Consider the following 21,485-nt stretch of genomic DNA (forward strand, 5'->3'; position numbering starts at 1 on the left):
CATCTGTGTGCTGTGGCCGCTGGGCAGTTGGTGTATTAGTCTGTTCTCATGCTGCTAATAAAGACATACCTGAGACTGGGTAATTTATAAAGGAAAAGAGATTTAGCGGACTCACAGATCCACATGGCTGGGGAGGCCTCACAATCATGGCCAAAGGTGAAAGGCACGTCTTACATGGTGGCAGACAAGAGAGAACTTGTGTAGGGGAACTCCCTTTTATAAAACCATCAGATCTTGTGAGACTTACTCACTATAGGAGAATAGCATGGGAAAGACCCACCCTGATGATTCAATTACCCCCCATTGGGTCTCTCTCACAACATGTGGGAATTATGGGAGCTACAATTCAAGATGAGATTTGGGTGAGGACATAGTCAAACCATAACAGTTGGGAAGTGAATTCTGGAGAAGGTGCCGCGTGTGCTGCTGCATCCCCAGATGGCCCTGAAACCCCCGTGCCCTTGTACTTGGTAGCATGAGCAGGGTGTATATCATCGCCCCCACCCCAGCCATTTTTTCCCACCTTTTCATTATGAAACATTTCAAGCATACAGAGAATTGAAAGAATTTTACAGGAAAAAAATATATAATGGAAAAGAGCAAATCTTCATGAAGAAAAATTGTAAATAATTTATGTAGATACTCCATTCTCAGGAAGGTGGAGGATACCTCCCTACTTGGTAGGTGTGGGCTGCGTAGAGTGACTTCCTTCCTTACAGAACTGAAAGAGGGAAAATAAAAAGTAATTGTGGAGAAACCTGACCAACATAACCTCAGCCAGGCGATCAAGGTCAACATCAACAGGGAGAAGTCATGTCCATAGCGTGTACCCTTGATATGATGTGATGAAAACAGCACTTTAGGCCAGGTGCGGTGTATCACGCCTATAATCCCAGCACTTTGGGAAACTGAGGCGGGTGGATCGCTTGAGCTCAAGAGTTTGAGACCAGCCTGGGCAACATGGCAAAATCCTGTCTCTACCAAAAGTACAAATAAGCCTGGAGTGGTGGCACGTGTCTGTGGTCCCAGCTATTCAAGAGGCTGAGGTGGGAGGATTGCTTGAGCCTGGGAGGTGGAGGTTGCAGTGCGCTGAGATCACACCACTGCACTGCAGCCTTGGTGACAGAGTGAGGCCCCATCTCAAAAAAAAAAAAAAAAAAAGCACTTTATCTGTATGGTCTTCCTCCCAAACCCCATAATCTCATCCTAATCATGAGAAAAACAGCAGACAAATCCCAGTCGAGGGAGATTCCACAAATACCTGACCAGTACTTTTGAAAACTGTCAGCAAAAACCAAAGTCTGAGAAACTCTCAACTAAATAGAACATAGGACCTGGATGGGATCTGGGAACAGGAAAAGGACATCAGGGAAAACATAAGGAGCTCAGAATAAAGTATGGACTTTACCTAATAATAGTGTATCCATATTGGTTCCTTAATTTTAACAAATATACCACAGTCATGTGAGATGTTAATAACAGGGAAGATGGGGTGCAGAGTATATGGGATCTTTCTGTGTCATCTTTGCAACGTTTTCTGTAAATCTAAAACTCTTCCAAAAACTGCAGTTTATTAGCAACCAAAACAACCATATACCTACCACCTAAACTCTACCTTTCACATGTTACTCTCACACATCTGTCCCGCCCTGTGTCACTCTTTTCTTTTCTTTTTTTTTTCTTTTTTCTTTTTTTTTGAGATGAAGTTTTGCTTTTGTTTCCCAGGCCGGAGTGCAAAGGCGCAATCCCGGCTCACTGAAACCTCTGCCTCCCAGGTTTAAGCGTATCTCCTGCCTCAGCCTCCCAAGTAGCTGGGATTACAGGCATGCGCCACCACGCCCGGCTAATTTTTTGTATTTTTAGTAGAGACAGGGTTTCTCCATGTTGGTCAGGCTGGTCTTGAACTCCCGATCTCAGGTGATATGCCCGCCTCGCCCGCCCAAAGTGCTGGCATTACAGGCTTGAACCACTGCGCCCAGCCTCTGTCATTCTTTCCATAACCCCCTTAGACTACCCCTGCCTTTTTGCTCAAAACGGCGTCCAGGAAGCTCAGGGCAGTTGGATTCACGACATCCCAGGGTCTCTGTTGTTGCCCAGATTTGCCCTAGGAATGCTCCATTCCCTCCAGCTAGCTCAGTGCCTGCTAAAAACAAGGAGCTCTACTGCCACCCAGTGGACTTTTAAAAAAATGAAAGCAAGTTGACTGCAGGAAAAGCTGAAGGGGACCCCGCAAGGCAGAGGGGCCGCTTCAGGTGTCTTTGAGCTGCCTCAGCACCATTAGGTGGGCTCTGCCTCCACACAGACCCTCGCCCTCTCTCCACTGTCCCCATCCAAATTCTTATCTCAACCAAGACGTTTCATAAAATTCTGGCACCAATTCCCAATTGTGCAATCATTTTGTTGGGCTAGACTATACCTTTCAAGTCTTTTTTTTTTTTTTTTAAGGGAGCAAAACGTGAGAAAATCTGGAGTTTTCCAGTTTTGCTAGCACGTTTATGACCATGAAGAACTATCTGGGAGCAGATGGTGTGTCCTATCTGGCTGCTTTTGAAAGGATACAAGTCAGGGGGCATTGGCTGACTGGGGAACAGCAAGCCTATGTCGAGGGTCTCAACAGCTTCTTCAGGCAGCAGGAGCTGTGGTCAAGAGTGGCTCTGCTGAGCTGGGCTTCTCCCTACCTGGTGTCAGGCTTTGATGCATACTTGGGGACCAGCCTCTCTTAAATATTGAGGCGAGAGACAAGAAGGATGCTTCCAGAAGGGCAGGCAGCCCTGTGTGCTGTCCCACTGGCCTCCTCTTTCAGGAGACAGTCCTCTCACCTGGCTGACCACGGGAATGGCTGTGAGTTAGAAGAAACAAAACGAGCATGTCTTAGTTTGGGTTACCCCAGAAGCACACCCTCAGATAAGGGTTCCAATGTTGGTTATTATTTGGGACACGATCCCAGGAGACACTACAGAGTGGGATGTCAGCCGGGGATGGAAATAATCTGACGAAAGGTTTCTAACAAGTTGGTTAATGCAGTGGTTGTCAGAGCTCAGCCCTGCTGCGGGCGCTGGAAGGCAGGAGTGCAGCTGTCCCAGCTGGGGGCCAAGGACACTGGGGTATTTATCCACCAGCCATTGTCATCTTCATCAGCTAAGGGCTGCTTCTGGGGACAGTCACTCCTTTATTTGGGGCCAGAGGAGAGCGCTGAGGCAGGGTCACAGGTATTCATAATAAGCAGAAGCGAGTGTCAAGGACAGGGTGTGGGGCCCTGACAGGGCCCTCTTAGTGTTTAGATGACACAGGTTGGCACCCAACCCTACCTCATGCCCCGGATCTTCAAAGGAGCGAGATCCCAGAAACCAGCAGGTCCTCAATGTCTTAGATTGAGCCCAGGACCACACAGAGATTCAGCTAATCGTGAAAAGGTGCTCCTTGGATTAGGAGGGGACTTGGTGCAGAGGGACCCTCACTTCCTTTTTCTCCACACAGGTGAGGACTTAGTTAAGATGATGGGGATATATGAAAAGGTCCCCATGAATGTGTGTAAGCAGTGTTTCCGGGGAGGGGTATTTGTTCCCTGGGACTGGTTTAGGCTAGAGGGGACTTGAGGTCTTCAAGCTGCAGCCCATGGGGAAGGAGGAGGGAGTCACCAGTGGTGCAGTCTTGCCTGGAAACTTCCTCTGGGCAGAAGCCTCTCCAGCTGGCCTGCGGCTCTTCCTGCCTGTGCACGCCCGTTGCATTTCAAAGAAACAAGACTCAGCTACCAAAACTTAGAGCTAGACCACGCGGTTTCCACGGAACACCAAGATTTAGGTGATAATCAATTATTACCAAGGGAAAGGGGTTCTTATGAGCTAAAGCTCATCTGTAAAACCTGTCAATCTTGTGCAGAATGTTGAAAAAATGTCAATCTTTTCCAGAAATCTCTGGGGTCTTACTACTGAAGTGCTACCTAGAAAAAATAAAAAAAGTTTTAACAAATTGCAAAGGATGAAGTCCTCTGCATAGCAACCAGGGGGTCACCGTCCTTGGAGATTTAGCTCCAGGTGAACGGGCCATCAGGTGGAACCTGCCCCACCTGCCAGCCACAGTGGGGACGGGCACCTGGCTGCCAGTTCTCAGACATGAGCAAGGTACACTGTAAGGGCACACACAGCATGAAGCCCTAATACAGCTGTGCAGTGACACAGCCTTGTGCAACCACCACCATCCTCTTCAGTGTGAATGCTGGCGGCAGGATTCCTGGAGGTTCGAAAGCTTAAGGTCCTTATTAGGCACTTCTTGGGTCTTCAGTGCTTGGTGGCAAAGGTGTGTTGGCTGACCACAAGCGGACTGTCAGCGGGTGAAAGCGTACGGTATTAGTAGTGAAAAGCTCCAGTGGGTCTTTCTGCAGGACTGAGATTGCTGAGTGGGGAGAATCTTACCGTCCTTCATGTCTTCTGGAAACCAGCTGGTCAGTGAGGACACAGCCATGGCCAGGGAGAAGACTCCTGACACATCCCAGAGCACCTGAAGGGCGGTGTGTCCTGGGCCGCCCGCTCTTCCCGTAAAGGACAACTTTGGCACAACGGCAGGTGGGCTTTCTTCATGACCTCGAGCGGCTCTAGCCTCCAGCATGAACAAGGTATTGGATACTGACTGCAGCCTCAGAGCACTCCCCGATCAGGACCTTGCTGGAGCCTAACTAGGGAGGCTGCGTGAGAACTGCACTACTCCTGAACTGCCTGAAGCGCAATGTTCTGGGGCTTCTTTGGCAAGGGGAGGAGGGCATTTGATTGGTGATTGTGGTAGGAAGTGGAATTTGAGCTGAAGCATGAATCCAGTCCTCAGCCTGGTGATCCTTGGAAGTGGCCAAGTCACAAGTTATGACTTAATGGGCCCTTGTCACCTTTGGGGAACTACAACATACAAGTAGACCAAACTACTTGGCAGAAATAACAAATAGGACACTGTTACTTAGATGAAGTGTTTTTGGCAAGAGCATGTCCCTTGCCTTCACTCCAGAAAATAAAGATTTCATTTACTGACAGGGGTTAAAGTCGAGGGCAGGGTTGTGCACTACGGATTACGAGCCACCCTGGCAGACAGACGAGGGACATTCTTTACAGTGCCAGAGTTCTTGTTCCTGCTTCCATTGTCCCCTCGCCTTCATGATCATTTCACATCAGTAACCTGTGAATACTCCAGGTCGAGTGTTCTAGTTTAGCCTTGCAGTGTTAGTAACAGCGGGACACAGAATCAAAGAGAGGATCCACTCCTCAAAACGTTAGGGTCTCAGAAACGGTGCCATTAAAGGGTATAATTTTACTCAGGAAGGGTAAGGACAACATGAGCATGAAGGTGGTTGGGAGGTGGGGGCGGCGGCGGAGTGAAGCCCCTGAACAGGGAAAAAGGCAGACAGGAATGGGTGTTAACTGTCCCTCCGCTTTCAGCTGGTGACAAAATTCGGGCTTGTGTGTCTCCTGATGAGGCTGTTCACAGTAACACAAATGCAACTGTCTACAATACATCATAAAGACAGACAATGCTGTTTCTTCAAAATTTTATTTTAATTTAAATTACAGGGCCAGCCAGATATTCTGATAAGAAATTCACTTTTCCTTAGGAGAAAGAAAATGCTTTCATGGCATTGTTAACAAATGTATACATCTCCACTTTTTTAAGGGTTAAAAATCACATTAAGTAACTGCCTTATGTAAAATTAAACCTCTATAACACAAAAAGAAACCACTTCCAGTATAATAGTCTTGGTAATATGAATATATTAAACGATCATAACTTCAAATGCAACATTTCAACCTTAAATGTTTTCACATTGTTTTGCTTAAAAACAAAACCCAAGAAGTCTGAACTACCTTCAGATTCCAATGCAAGAGTAACACATTAATGTTGTCTCTGACACACTGCACCCCTCACTGTCTTCCACCTAAAAGGCTACAACATCATTGCCAAAGTGGAAGCTGTTTTATTGTGTAAGTTCTAAGAATGAGCTTGGCAAGAAGACACTTCTTCCACTTGGTGTAATCCATGTTTTTACACTAACTCCATACACACAGCACTATACCACAAAAGCCAGGACACCACATCACGGCCAAGTCTGCCCTCCTAAACATCTAAGAGATTTTCTTTTCGAGGAGACTAGATTGCCTTATTTCACACAGATTCTGGTAAAGACAGTCTCAGGAAACGCCAATTATGATGCAGACTGCCATTTTAATAAAAATAAAATGTATCTGTATTTTCTGGAGCTATTTTCCTAACTGATGTTCTTGAAGGTTTTAAAACCTGCTGAAACAGCAATTGGGAGGCCCATTTTACTGGCCAATATATAATTCCATTAGTAAGAGAGGCTAGCAAAGAATCACCATATCAATTTGTCCAGCTGCAGCCATGCTGAATTCGAACTGGCAAACTCTGATTTGTAAGTTGTTAGTTGTGATCTTCATATCACTAAAATGAAGATACCATTCTAATAACTTGACATAGATAGAGTCTAGAAGACATTGTTCTGCCGTGGTCACAGTAACAAAAAAGTGGTGCAAAATCAGTTACTTTATAAATACTGATAATTTGCAGCATTAAGGAACAGGACATAAAAAAAATAAATTTCCCCATAGGACACCTATGACTAGGAAGTCTTCTTTTCCTAAGAGAAGCCAAAGTTTTAATTATTCAGTTCACAACTATTGTACTGGATTACTTAGTCTAAGAAAGAAAAGGTGCTCTACAGAGGTTTCCCACACACACAAAGAATCAGCATTAATTTAGCATAATCTCTATCATTCACAGATCTGGCGGATTCATTAACTCATTTTAAATGAATAAGGCCAATAGGATGCAAGAAGGTGTGGCTGACTGAGCTCCAGGGCTGTATCGCAGCTTACTGATGGCACCCCATTAGGTAACTGAATACAAAGGATTGGTTTACTTTTTTTTTCTTTTAATGCTGTGATACTTAAATGTTAAATCAGCATTTTCATGTGATCTGAAGTATTTCAATTACATATGAGCATTCATTGTTTTTTTGCAAAAACTCAGTATTAGGTAATAGTTACATACTACTACAATGACATTCCTCTGCTGTACAAATTAAACCATTTAAAAGAAATGAGCATTCTAAGAATTATATACAAAAGAAACCTGTAAGCAGTGTTGAAATGAAATGCAAGGTGTCATTGCTAGCTCTACTTTTTAAAATATCTTCGAAAAGTAAAATTAACAAATACCCTTCAACATATCCAGGTTTACAAGTCTCAAGAAAATCAAATGTCAAAAAATTCTAGAAAGCTGTGAAAAGCATATATACATTTTCCTTATGATCTTATGAGGCTTCTTTACACTTTTGAGAAGTTGCTAAGTTTCAGTATCAATTTATTCGCATGTCAACTTTATCTGCCCCCAAACTCCCATTTTGGATACAGTTCCCCTCTGATTTCAGATAAAGCTCTGCGTCATTTTCCTTCAGCGAAGGGGCACGATCTGACGCAGGGATGCCAGGTGTGCACTTGCCACACTGCACTCAGATCGCCAACAAAGATGGGTGCAAACACATAGGTCTAATCTGGTATCAATGCCCTCTTTCCTAAACCACACTCTCATCCATACATTTGCCTTCATGAACCCAGCCATGTTCAGAACTCCCGTAGTACTTCGAATTCTGAAATGACACAAAGATCAAGAGAAAGCCCACATGTGCCCTAGTGTGCAAGCAGCAGCAGCTACGATCTCCAACCTGGACTGAAAAACAAAAGGGTAAAATGAAAAACCGTTCACTTAACAGCAGATTAGCAGTAATGTTCCTCATGAATCAGTAAGAGTGCCTGATGCTGAATAGCTAACAGCAAACGCTGAATTTGGATTTAACATAGATGTTTATTGGAGATTAAGCTTCTTGCTGAGCTGGTCTCTTCAAATCCCTGATCTGTTTAACTAAATAGGTCTTCTCGTCGTTAAACTGCTCATCCTCCGTCCTGTCATTCTGAAACTTGCTGAGGAACTCGATGAGTTTGGTCTGGTTCTTGAGGAGGATGTCTAGGATGGGCTGTGTCTTGTTAGGATTGGCTACAAACACCTGCATGGAGAGAAATGCACATGAGGCACAGAGAAAGAAGAAAACGCAGCCACACCTGAGCTGCAGCCACAGCGCAGGAAAGCACAGAGCTACGCTCTCCTGGGGTGGGGCTGAAGTCAGGGTCGTTAGGTTTTGCTGTAGAAGGCCTTATTTTACAACTGAGAGAAATAATTACATGTTTTAACACTAATACGACTGATAAACTCATTCTGCCAGCCCTGCAACACAGTGTGCAGTATTAAATACAGACTCTGATTTTAGAATAAAACAGGCAGAAATTATTTCTCCGCACAAGAGGTCAGACTGGATTTTAAGAATGACACCTCCACAGCAAGCATTAAGAAATGCTTTTGTTTTGCAGTTAATAATCTTCTAGACCAAAGATAAATGACACTCCTCTATAAATAAACTTTCTTGTTCCCAAATCCAAATAGTAACCCCTGTTTCCAGGTCTACCTTTCTGTTTAAAAGTCATAGCACACAAATATGAAAAGTGACTGAATTTAATTAAGTCACCTGGATTACCAAAGTGAGGCTAATAATTTCCGTCATTTGCAAATGAAAGACGACGATCAATTCTAGTGGACAGTATCACTGGTGGTTCTATACTCTACCTTAAAAACGTGAAAGGCCTCAAACTGGATGTTGCGACTTTTGTCTCGCAGCAGGTTCATCATTAATTTGAGGTTCTCAGGTTTACTGATGTATTTTGTCATAATTGTGAAGTTGTGTCTATCTAGTAGTAGTTCACCGAGAAGCTGAGAAGACATTTAAACAATTATTCTTACATTGTTATTAAAATTTAAGGAAAAATCAAAGTTTAAAAAAATAATTTATTTCATAATCATCATTAAGTACAGCATATTAGTAGGCACTCAAAAGACTGAAGAACTGAACTGAATTACAAACTAAAAGCTATCAAGGGCCTTCTCTCTGCCACCTGAATGCCTTCCTACCTTTCCCTGAGGAAATGAAATCTACAGGAGGCCTGACGCTGCTCTCTGCAGAGGATGTTCAAGATGTCCCCTTAGCCCTGAGTTGGAGACTCTCAGAGCCTCCCCTTTAAGCGTGCATTTGTGTTAGAAACTATTCAGAAAATGGTCAAAAGCTATTGATTATTCCTGTTAACTAACCACAAACCTTAGCTTAATTTAAAATAACTATTTTAAAATTTTATTTAGCGGGACTTTCCAGGATGAAGGGTTTTGTGTCCCAAGTTTTCCATACATGAACCCTGCACATGCCACAAGTACCATTTTATCACAGCTAATTCAGAAAGGCTTACACAAGTGAGTATTTTTCTGCTCCTTCTTAAGTCTCCTGAAGATAATCCAGGGTTTTCTTACCGACCCTCATTATCACTAATTATACCAATTACGCTAAAAAACATCTGTTTACTTCAGGGTTTACTAATTTCTGGAAAGTTGGTTGTATCATGTAAACTCACAACTTTTAAACTGTCATTGCTTACTCTTTCCTAAAACCAGCAGTCACTTCTTCAGGTTGTCACAACATGCCAACAACCTGGCCAAAGCTGAGTGTGCAGAGCCAGCAGTGGGGCTGCCCAAGCTGCGGTCCTTGTGGGCAGAGGCAGAGCAGTGAAGAGCTTGGTCCCTGGTGCCAGCCTGCCTGGGTTCCAATCCTGGCTCCCTACTTCTTGTGAGCTCTGTAATCTTGAGCACATTTTATTGAACTCCTCTGTGCCTCGGTTTCATCATCTGTACAATGAGGGTGGGCAACAGTGCCTCTATCTCAGGAGAGTGCAGTGAGAAACGAGCGTCAGTACGTGCAAAGCACCCATCAGGCCTGCATCTGCAGAGATGTGACCGAGTGAGGGCTAAGGGAAGAAAAGGTGCAAACAGCGCCGCTGTGTCTTTGCTTTAATTGCTTTTGTTGCTTCCTTTCTGGGTTTCTGGCTATGTTCTATATACTTGAAATTTCCAGATAACTGATCTCTGGATAAGTAACTTATTATATTAAATAAAAAATAAGCTGATGTGCAAGAAAACAAATCTATTTTACTTAGGCTTTATAAGGAACTCATAGGAAGAACTCAAAAGATTAGGTTTCATATCAATGTGAATCACAAAATCTATTACGGTGAGAAGCAACCAGCATCTACTCTTACAAAGACTGAAAAGTCAGGATTATGTGATTTATAGTTTTCGTGTTTTCTATCACAGAAACCAAAGAAAATCTGAAGGAAGATGACTTCAAACACGTAATTCTTTTATTTTTTGAGATAGTGTCACTCTGTCACGCAGGCTGGAGTGCAGTGGCACAATCTTGGCTCACTGCAACCTCCACCTCCCAAGCTCAAGTGATTCTCGTGCCGCAGTCTCCCAAATAGCTGGGAATACAGGCTTGTGCCACCACAACTGGCTAATTAATTTTTGGGGGTATTTTTAGTAGAGACAGGGTTTCACCATGTTGGCCAGGCTGGTCTCGAACTCCTGACCTCCATCCATCCACCTGCCTCGGCCTCCCAAAGTGCTGGGCTTACAGGCGTGAGCTACCGTATTCCGCCCAAAGATGTAATTCTTTACTAAAAAACTTGGAGTCTTGCATAGGGAATATAAATTTGCTGGCAACATAAATATGGGAATAAATAAATGCCAATGTGGCTACAAAAAAGAGAGTATTAATTAAAATCCATCTTTAAAGTACGGCTGGTGCTGAAGCTGCTCCATGTGTTCATGGGGCACTCACTGGCCCACCGCTAACATCAACTGCAGGAACCAGCGACTTGCTTTTACATTCATTCCTAGGGGCTTGGAAATGGCGGTCTCAGCCTTTTATGTTGGTAATTCTGAATGGCAGAAGGGTCTTGAAGGCCGTTCTCCTTACTTATCCAAACAGCCCAAGAATCCAACATTTGGTCAAAGTTTATGGATTTGCCAATAACCTCCCCAATACCCCCGCTTCCTCCCACAACAGCCTTAGAAGCTACTAACCAAGGCTATCCTGTCTGGCCTTTGTGGCCTTAGAAGATACTGACTCCAGTGAACTGTGCGCATCTGTGTAACCGCTGGCAAGAGTAGTACACCTCAGCCCTTCTGAGAATCACAGAGCAGGAGAGGCCCCAGAAACCTCCACTCTCTCACACACTGATGTCCAGGGAAGAGAAACTCCTCCCACAGCTGCCAAGAAGTTCTGTCCAACCCCCTAAAGATAGCAAATGATCCTCTAGCCAGGGGAGGCGGGGAAAATAATCATTAGGGATCCCTAACACTAGATGAAGAGGATGGCTGGGCCCAAGCAACAGCAATGAATGGAAAGCAAGGGGCCTGGCTGGACGGTGCCCATTCCCCAGCTGTGGCTGTCACAGATGCCCTGCTGTAGGAATTACAGCCTTACACGGAAACAAGGAATATGCTGGTCTGAAAGAAAGTGCTGATTGAAAATGCGGATGCTGGAGTGTTCCTATCAAAGGACACAAAGTATTCCAGATGCTCCTGGTGTCCTTTAGTCTTTCCACAGAAAGATAAGGTCTTCAAGGGAGATTTCCCCACGGTAGGAAGGGGATGACTGGATAGAGTCTTGGTCATTATTGGTCCAGACACGTATGAGGGGAAGAACTCTGGGCAGAGTCAAATTTTAAATGGACCTGGCAAAAAACTGAATGGAATTATGATTTTTCCCCTCAAATCCTTTGTGATTTCATCTCCAGTTCCTGTCGGGACTGCTTACTGACAGAATGGAGGGTATGTACTTATTAACTGCTGTAAGAATTTTCTTCAGCAGGGGTCAGCAAACTATCGAGGGCCAAACAGTGAATATTTTAGACTTTGCAGGCCATAGGGTCTCTGGGGCATCTATTTAATTCTGTTGCTGAAGCTCAAAATAGCCACAGACAATATGTAAATAAATAAGCATGTCTTTATTCCAGGCTGGATTTAGCCCATGGATTGTAGTTCGCCAACCCTTGGTCTAGAATTTAAATCTTAAATTTAACATTCTAAACTCGCAAAGGATATCCTACTTTGATACAAAGCAGCCAAGCCTGTCTGTGGTCCACAGCCTCACACGCACATCGCCTCCCTCCACCCTCACACACCTGCCTGTGCCACCCAGGCCACGGCCCAGGAGCACAGCACCTGGGTGCCTTCATCTAGCTGGTATGACTACGGCCCAAAATCTCAAAGAAGGCACTGCTAGGAGATGAAGTCTTCTTCAAACTCCTGTTTATTCCCTTTCCATGTCTCCACCTTACTCGGAAGCTGGAAGGTACTCCACATGGATCACTGTCCAACTCCATCCCTTTCCGCAAAAATCTTGACCCTCGGCAAAGGTATTTATTTCCCCCAAAGGTCTATGACCCATCCTGCATATCTCCCTTTCCCCACATCCATATTTCAAACACAAGGTGCAGAGAAATAAGCTATATAAAATGGTATGTCATACCTTCAGTGACTGTCTTTTTGTCACGTAATTTTCTGAATGAAGTAACTTCTCATATTCACTGAAAAACTAAGATAAGAAAACACGTATCAGGGTTATTGCAAGAAAAAAAAAGACTGGTAGGTAACATTGTAAATTAGCTTAAGGACACACTTCTCACACCATGAAGGCCAACAGCTGCCCTGGCTCCCCTGCCATTCTCTTTCATGTCTTCCTCTGACATGTTTGCTCTAAGACCCTCAGGTGATCCCGCCAATCCCCTCCATGAAGAGGGCTCCTGGTACTGAGCCCCTTCCCAGTTCCAGCCAGGCCCGCAGAGAGAGCTGAAATCCAGGCCTCTCTGTCACCCCAAGCTCCCTATGCACAAAACCTAACTTCCTTACCCCTCACACTTCTGCTTGTTGAGTCTGCTCTCATATCTTGATGTCAGATTGAAAAACTTGTATTTTATATAAACAAGAACTCGATTTGTTTAAAGCACAACCATAAAGAGAAAAGTTACCTGCTCTTTCAATGTATCAGGCAGAGAGAGAAAATAATTCAGAACAGAAATTAAGGGAGGAGAAATTCAGCATTGTGTTAACCAGGGCAACACTGAAGGTGGGGCTTAGGCTCAGACCCAGCGGATGGGAGGGATTTCACTCAGAAATGGAGGGGAGAACAGATTCTGGGCAGATAAAAAAGGAAGGGCATAGCATGAATGAAGTCCTGGGGAGAACAAAATGCCGCAAATTTAACTGACAGGTCCACTAGATCTTCAAAACAGCGGTCACTGGCAAGAGTGGCACTGCTGGCATGGTAAGGGCTAGAAGCCCATTAAAGCAGAGAGTTAGAAAACCAAAATGACGGGAACTCAGGGGCCAAGGCTATCCTTCAAAAAACATAGTAGACAAGGCCAGCTAGCCTTAAGATTTTATTTTTTGCCTGTCTGTTTAAACCACATATAGGTTTAAAACATTCTAAAAGTCTGCAGCACTAGTATGACTGTTGGATCTTGGTGCTTTCCTGAGACTTTCCTTTGGTCATGGCGAGTGCCAGGGGATGCCTGCTTTGTCATCTGTCCAAGAGAGAACTACTGGTGTCCATGCTTTATGATGGGTCCTTATTAGCCATATACCTGTGGTCTAGAGCAGGAGATAGCAAACTATGGCCTGCTGCCTGTTTGTGGAAAGTTTTTCTGGAACACATCCATGCTCATTTGTTTACTGAACATGAATTCATTGAAAAGTTTATGTATTATTTGCAGCTGCTTTCACAGAACAACAGACAGGAGCTCAACAGAGACCACATGGCTTACAAAGCCTCAAAAATTTGCTTTCTGGCCTTCTTGGGTTAGAGCTAACACAGAATTATACATTATTTCTTTTGCCTACCTCTTGGCAGAGGTGAGCTGGCCATCTATTTAGTAAGTATTTGAGTTAGATTTCTCTCTTTTCAGAAAAAGCTGTTAACTCTACCTTCTCAAATGATGATCAAACTGATGACCAAAACAACTGGACCTGCTTTTAATCAGTAACAAAATAGACACATCTCAAGTTCTTGATAGAAAATGCAAGTTGATTTTCTGCTGCATCTTTGGATAAGTTTGGTTGCAAAAAATTTTTCATGGAGAACTGCCTGAAGAGTATGTATGTGGCCCCTGTTTCCTTCAGATTATGTTAGTTTTTTTTCTCTGAATTAGGACAGACAAAGGATAAGTAACAAATCTAGATACCTGTCCTCCCACCCACTTCTGGGCTCCTCAAAGACTTGCTTTCAGGGAACTGCATCGGAGTTGAGCATTTTCTTTACTGCAATGCCATGGCAATGACAGTCCACTACATGACACTGTAACTTGACTCTCCTTTAAGAATGCCAAGGAGAGAAATCTGTTTCAGGTCCCAGTGCTAGGAAAGCTATGTTTCTTTTGAGCAGCCAGTATATATTTTACTCTACAAATACTGTCATCTTTTAATTGCTTTTATTTCTTTCTATGCTTTGGTTATTAGAAAGCTCAGAGCCAAATTGCACCAGAATTTAGAGCATGCATTTTGGTGTAATAACCTCACCTGTGGCTTTGAATTACCCACATCCCCCACGGTTTCTCCCTCTGTAAGATCTGATTGCTTTCTATATATTTATTAATTGCCTCACATACATTTTTCTAAAATCCTGCTAACTGATGTCATCTATTAACAACATGCAGGAAGCTATTTTACTGCAAGATTAAATAGATTTCACTGTAGCAAATGTCTTGGAAATTAGCTGGTCTGTGTCTCTGGTAGGCCTTGAATTACTAGTATGTTGAAAAATCTTTGTGGTGATGATAAATGAGCTAACATTTACTAAATGCTTCCTGTGTTCCAGACACTATGCCATGCATGTCACATATGCATTCTTATCTAATCCTCATGATAATCCCAGTAGACAGGTACTATGAAGAACCTTCTTCAGGGTGGAAGACCCTGAAGGCACAGAGGGTGCATGAAGGCAGTTGCTGAAGTCTTATTAGCCCATGGTAGGGCTGAGACTTGCAGCCAGAATCCAGGCAGTCCAAGGCTCAAGTCCATGCTTCTGTCTACTGTAAAAACACCCTGATGATGACAGGGCTGCCATTTTAAAGCAATGAACATACAAGAAGAAACACACCCATATCGAAATATACATGAGCTGAAATAAAAATAAAGGACCAGCAATTTTTAAGCCATTTATGAGGCTACTTATGAAGGACTTGTGTGATCAGTGTTGTGTTATGTTCTTACTGGGAGTGGAGGGCAGGGGAAAAAGACAGGAAAAAAAAAAAAACAAAAGAATGAGAAAGCACAGATTTTTGCCTCTAAGAATCTCATAATGTATCTGAACAGCAAAGTGAATAATGAAGTATTAATAATACTTAGGATTTCAAAAATTTAAACTAGTAGAAAAATTAAAATCTAAACCAAATCTTGCAGGATAGACAGGAATTTTAAGTGGACTGTCATTCTTCCAACCTCTCTAAGGGCACCTATCAGAATCTTCGGTGATGTGTAGTTAAACCAGTACATCACAACAGTGCTTGTGGGTATTGCGGAAGATCCTCCCGAGGCTGACAGAACTGGCAGTAGCGGAAGACATCATTTCACACGGCAGCCCTAGAGGCAGTTGTGGGGGTCTAGGGAAATCAAGCTATCAAGCACTCTGGAAATCATTGACAAATCTCTGGAGGACACTATTACCAGGAACATCTGACATTGACTCAGTGCTGGAAGGGACCTTACCGACAAGCTAGTCCAATGTCCTCATTTTACAATAAGGACGGACTTCTAAGTCCCCAAGCGGTTAACTGCCTTGGCCATGGCCACAAAGGAGTGAGCAGTAGAGCAGGAGCAGAGCCGGGCTCCCGTCCCCTCTGGCCAGTGCTGCTCTCATCCTATCAGCTGCTGCCTCCCTTTCTCTCTATTTGTATGCAGCAGAAATGTGGGGCAACTGATGGAAAAGGAAGGAAAAGTTAAAAAGTCAGATAATGTTCCCACTATCTTTACTATCATTTTAGCAGCAAAATGCTTTCTTTTCCACTTTTAAAGCAATAAAAGCTTCAAAGGGCAGTATGTCAATCAAAAATATCTACTTCTGACCAAGTAATATTCTATAAGCTGTTTAAGAAGAGAAATAACTACAGCACCATTTATAAACATTACATATGCAAAATAAATATTCTAGTACAAAAACCTAATTTAAGTCTTTCTGGTAACAAGTTACAATTTATTATTTAAAAATAGTATTTCATATACTTACTCTATCATAATGCTGTTCCAAAAATTCTGCACTGAGCAATTTATGTCTTGTAAGTAAATCCTAAAAAAAGAAAGTTTACAGTTGTTTTCCAAGTTTTCAAGAAAGAGAATCCTAAAACATTCCACACCATTTTATCTAATAAAAACTGTTGTTAAAAATCACCATACTTAACATTTCAGCATGAATTGTATTAAAAACATTGATTCTATAAAAGCAAAATAAAATCATTAATTATTTGGAACTGCAATTTTAGTGATTATGATGAGTCATCATGGATCTATAGCTCTTAGAAGGAAAAAATGATGAAGGCAATGGAAATATACGCTAAAGAAAAAGAATAAGGAATTGTAGTTAAATTAAAGTTAACACTCCCCAAGTGGGCTGGTTATTTAAAAACAAACACACAAAAACAAAGCTAACAGTAGTGGTAAAGTATCAAACAATTCCACGCCCACTTAGCGCTCCTAGTGGAGAAAGAGGAAATTTCTTTTATTAGAAAAAGGATTAGAGGCTCTATTTTCTTCCTCCTAAGTTCAATCACATTCAGGTTCATAGCTAATGCAAATTTTTTAGAGGCAGAATGTGTTTTAGGTAAGCAGAATGTTGGCATGACAATGTAGAATTAACAATGACTGTGAACCTCCAGTCTGATTTTGTATTACCATGAAATAGAACCTATGCCTCACTCTACAGCTTTCCCAAGGAACAATCATTCAGAAATATTTACTATGTGCCAGGTAAAATTCTAGGTGCTAGGGATTCAAAGACAAAAAGGTATGATCCCTGCCTTCCAGGACCTAGACGTTAACAAAGGACTAGCCTTGGTCTCACTGGGTGGGAAAGAGAATGGGAACGAGTGACAGCAGGAAGGCCTGGCTAGTAGCTGGTAAACTAATGGATCAAGGTCCTTCATACCACTGCTACAGATAGTGTCAATCATCGCCTTTCTCCCAACCAACTTTCCTAGTTTTCGTTCCTGTTTATGTTTGAAGGTTGCCCAAGTTACTACAAAGAACTAGTGTTTCCTGAAGTATGCTGAAATGAAACATTGGTTCTGAGAAATGCTTCTAGGAATGCCCCATGGTCAAGCAAACGAGGGAAGTGCCATAGCTCACTCCAGATGTCAGGTCCCAGACTCCACAGGGAGCTCTTTTGTCACCTACTTTCTGTGAAAGTCCTTCCCGAAAGGGCCTCTGTACAGGCTTTCCCCACTGCCTGGTGACCTAATGTTCATCCTTCGGCCCTCGATTCCTCTTGATTGGTCACCAGCACAAAAGCACCAGACATAGCTGTGACTTTACACTGGTTGTGGGATTATTTGATTCAAGTCTCTCTTATACTACACTGTAAGTTCCGTAAATATCAGGATCGTGTCTATTTTTATTAATCTTTGAATCTCCAGCACCTATGCAGTGCCCAGCGCATAGTAAGAGCTTAATATTTAATAAATCAACGAATGAACCAATGAAATCAGGGAACATGTCTGGAAAAACATCACATTCAGCAATCTTCAAAGTATGCTTTTGAGAAGGTTTCTAACCCCACCCCAAAGATTTACAGTTGCTCAAACTGCTGGATAGGGTATGTGTTATATTTCCTGATTATAACAGGGATGCCCAGGAAGGATCTACCCAATTTTTCCCAAATTCTCCTTGAGGATTCAACAGGACATATTAGAAAACGTGGAGTTTATTCTGAGTACCCCTGAGTTTGGCAAGAAGTGCTACAACGTTTCCCCTCCAGGTGAAGGAGAAGAGGAAAGTGGTAAGAGAATTTCTGTTATCTTCCTACTGTGGTCCATGGGGTCACAGATGCAAAGGAGAGAGGAACATGAGGAGAATGTATCAAGTACGGACAGCACCATTTAATATACTATTGTGGTGTGTTTATGGCTGATGTCCTGCTTGTGGAGGTGCCACAAGGCAATGCCTGTCTGTAGGGCTCACTGCTGAATCTCCCACACCTAAAGAATAGTGCACCTGGCTGAGGTGGGTGGATCACCTGAGGTCAGGAGTTCGAGACCAGCCTAACATGGTGAAACCCCATCTCTACTAAATACAAAAACATAGTTGGGTGTGGTGGCGCATGCCTGCAATCCCAGCTACTCAGGAGGCTGAGGCAGGAAAATCGCTCGAACCCAGGAGGCAGAAGCTGCAGTGAGCCGAGATCGCACCACTGCACTCCAGCCTGGGCAACAAGAGTGAAACTTTCATCTCAAATAACGTAACGTAACATAACATAACATAACATAACATAACATAACATAACATAACATAACATAACATAACGTAACATAAGTGCCTGGCACAGAGCAGGCACTGACAATCTTGGTGAATAACAAATGAGTATGTTAACTTAGGAATTCATGTGTCAGGATCCCTGTCAGACAGTGTTGCTTCTACCTTTTTGCGACTAAATCGTTCTGGAGGCCAGTGTGAGGAAGTATAGCAGAAGGAACCTGCTGCTCACTGTTCTGTCATAACATAATGAAGGGAATGCCAAGCAGGAGGGTCCTGAGAGACACTGGCTCTCAACTGGGGTTGGATTCTTAGAGACAGGTAGGAAGACAGTATCTACTTTATAAAGCAAAGGCCCTCTAGGTGTTAACATGTTGCACAACAGATTTTTACTGAAAGTTTGAGTGAAGCGAGTATTCACTCTGCAAGGTATTTCAAAAGGAGCCAGAGGCTCACAGATGGGCCATGCAAAGGGGGACCAACATCTTTCCATATAGGGGAGATTCTATGTGTTATCATCTGGAAACTCAGGAAACTGCTGCCAACCAGAAATCAAATCTCAATGGCTTTGGGGTAGGAGAGATTGAAAGGGGGCACTCAGAGTCTGCCCAAGGAGCAGTTGGACCCAGTACATAACAGGATGAAAACCCTTTGTTAAAAAGGGTCATTCAAAGGCCTGGGGAGGGGGTTGGGGGAGGGTAAAACACTAGTAGGAAAAGAGCAACTGTTAAGAGCCAGCACAGAGAAAAAGGTGAATACTAAGCTGGGAAAAGGAGGAGATGAGGACAATCAGCAGTGCCTCTATCTACAGACAGATGAGAAGGAACCTTAGCCTAGTGACTGCAGCCAAAAACTTTGGACAGCTCAAACTGGTGTGAGTGTGGGTGGGAGGGGCTGCGTGTAGACCAACAGAATAGAACATAATGGGCAAAGGGCATGCAGACCTGCAAAGTTTAAGGTGCATGTGACCCCAGAACAGCAGAGTTACAAGGTCAGTCAGCAGAGGTGAGAATAAAAGGATTCCTGATCTTCCATCTATCTGAATTCCAGCCTATGGCAGGCCCTTGTATAATGGAAGAAAGACTAGGGATCATTTCCCAAGTCCAGCAGACTGGGCAGCCAACTTTTAGGGTGGGCTGAATTTAAAAGCTTCCTAAAAGCTTGAGTTTGGGCCGAAACATCATGTGACTAAGACAGCCCTGGGATCCCTGAAGAAATCCTGCTAACCCAGGGGGCTTATTTTCACATTCATCTTGGCAAACCATTTGGCCCCGTTTCCTACTTGATGTTTGATTATGTCTAAGGACAAGGAACTCAATTCTCCCAGTTGTGTGGCTCACCTCTGGAGCTCTTACAGTGAGAAAGTTCTTCCTGTGCTAGGGTTAGACCTATCCCCAAGTACTTTCCAGGAACCATCAGAGCCGACAGATGCATGTTTTGTCCATTTTCTATGGGACCCCACTTCAAATACAAGTAGCGCTCTCATGGCAGGTCCCTACCGAGTCTTCTCTTCTCCAGGCTAAATACGTCCAGTTCCTTTAACCACTCCTCGAATGACAGGGTTCTGAGTCTCCCTTACCAACTACTGTCTTCTGAAAGTCATCTATTTGTCTATGTGCCTCTTAAAGTGTAGCGCCTGGAATGGAACACATTTATGTGTTGTTACCTGATAAGCTCATAGCAGAGTGAGACTATCAGTTAGCTCCTTAGGTTACGTACTACCTGGTCACATGGAGCTCCGGGGGATGCATTACCATACTGCTTAATTGTATTGGAGGTATTCAAAATTGTTTACTCAAAGTGGGCTCTGGTAGCCTGCCTGCCTGGGTCCAAAGTCTGACTTCCCCATTTATTGTCTGATTTCCGTCAAAATCTCTAGGCTTCACTTTCCTCATCTGTAAAGTCAGTAATAACAACACTTCCTTCCTAGGGTTGAGTATGATATGAAATTATCTACATTCTAGTAATTATTATACTGAGTACCTCATTTCCTATTAATTATTGTTATTCCTCCATCCCATATTTTATACAGTTGAGTCCTCCAGTGGAAGACCTCAGTTACTGCATTTAACTTCATCCTGCTATATTCTGGTCTCTAACCTTTCTAAGTTTTGGGGTCCTCTGTTATCTGCTCTTCTTACCTTCATGGCTAACATCTACACATTTGATAAGTATGCCTTGTCACCCTTTATTTCAGTCACTAATAAAAACGTTCAGCTGGGTGGGGAAAGCCCCGTGGAAATTCACTAGAAGTTTCTCTGCAGGGTGACGGCAATTTACTTGCAAGTAGTGTATGGATATAACATACAACTGGTTGTGAATCACTATACCAAAACTCCATCTAGCTCAGCCTTTTTACTGTTTCTATGAAAACAGATTTGTAGAATTATACAACATCTAGCATATCCTTTATTGTGATGAAGGAGTAATTCTAACAGCTAATGTTTATTGCACAGACACTGTGTGAAGGCATAACAACTGATATGGTCATGTTATTACCTGCATCTCAACAGATGAAGAGACTGGAGGTTAAATCAACAGCAGAGCTGGTGTGAACCCAGGCAGCCATGCCCTTTTACTCCCCCAATCCACCAGTACCTATGAGATCAATATGACTGAACTTCCTCTTAGTGAATCCACGATGGCTGTGGGTACAGTTTCCAAAATGCTCAGAAGCCATCTTTTTTTTTTTTTTTTTGATTATACTTTAAGTTCTAGGGTACATGTGCACAACTCGCAGGTTTGTTACATATGTATACATGTGTTGTGTTGGTTTGCTGCACCCATTAACTCATCATTTACGTTAGGTATTTCTCCTAATGCCCCACCCCACGACAGGCCCTGGTGTGTGATGTTCCCCGCCCTGTGTCCAAGGGTTCTCATTGTTCAATTTGCACCTGTGAGTGAGAACATGTGGTGTTTGGTTTTCTGTCCTTGCAATAATTTGCTCAGAATGATGGTTTCAAGCTTCATGCATGTCACTACAAAGGACACGAACGCATCCTTTTTTATGGCTGCATAGTATTCCATGGTGT

General features: G+C 43.2%; 1 protein-coding gene across 1 annotated transcript in view; it reads right to left on the reverse strand.

Annotated features, from left to right (window-relative positions):
• Positions 1-5,513: 5,513 nt before the first annotated feature.
• The window catches only part of CAB39 (calcium binding protein 39), a 107,569-nt gene continuing 91,597 nt past the window's right edge, over positions 5,514-21,485 (reverse strand). Inside the window, exons 6-9 of the mRNA XM_011998089.1 lie at positions 16,214-16,273; positions 12,464-12,529; positions 8,674-8,817; positions 5,514-8,059 (exon numbers count right to left, since the gene is read on the reverse strand). Coding sequence (XP_011853479.1) covers positions 7,871-8,059; positions 8,674-8,817; positions 12,464-12,529; positions 16,214-16,273 — 459 coding nt within the window. The 3' untranslated portion in view covers positions 5,514-7,870. The remainder of the gene's footprint in view (positions 8,060-8,673; positions 8,818-12,463; positions 12,530-16,213; positions 16,274-21,485) is intronic.

Source organism: Mandrillus leucophaeus, unplaced genomic scaffold, assembly GCF_000951045.1.
Source record: "Mandrillus leucophaeus isolate KB7577 unplaced genomic scaffold, Mleu.le_1.0 Scaffold555, whole genome shotgun sequence".
Classification (NCBI taxonomy): Eukaryota; Metazoa; Chordata; class Mammalia; order Primates; family Cercopithecidae; genus Mandrillus; species Mandrillus leucophaeus.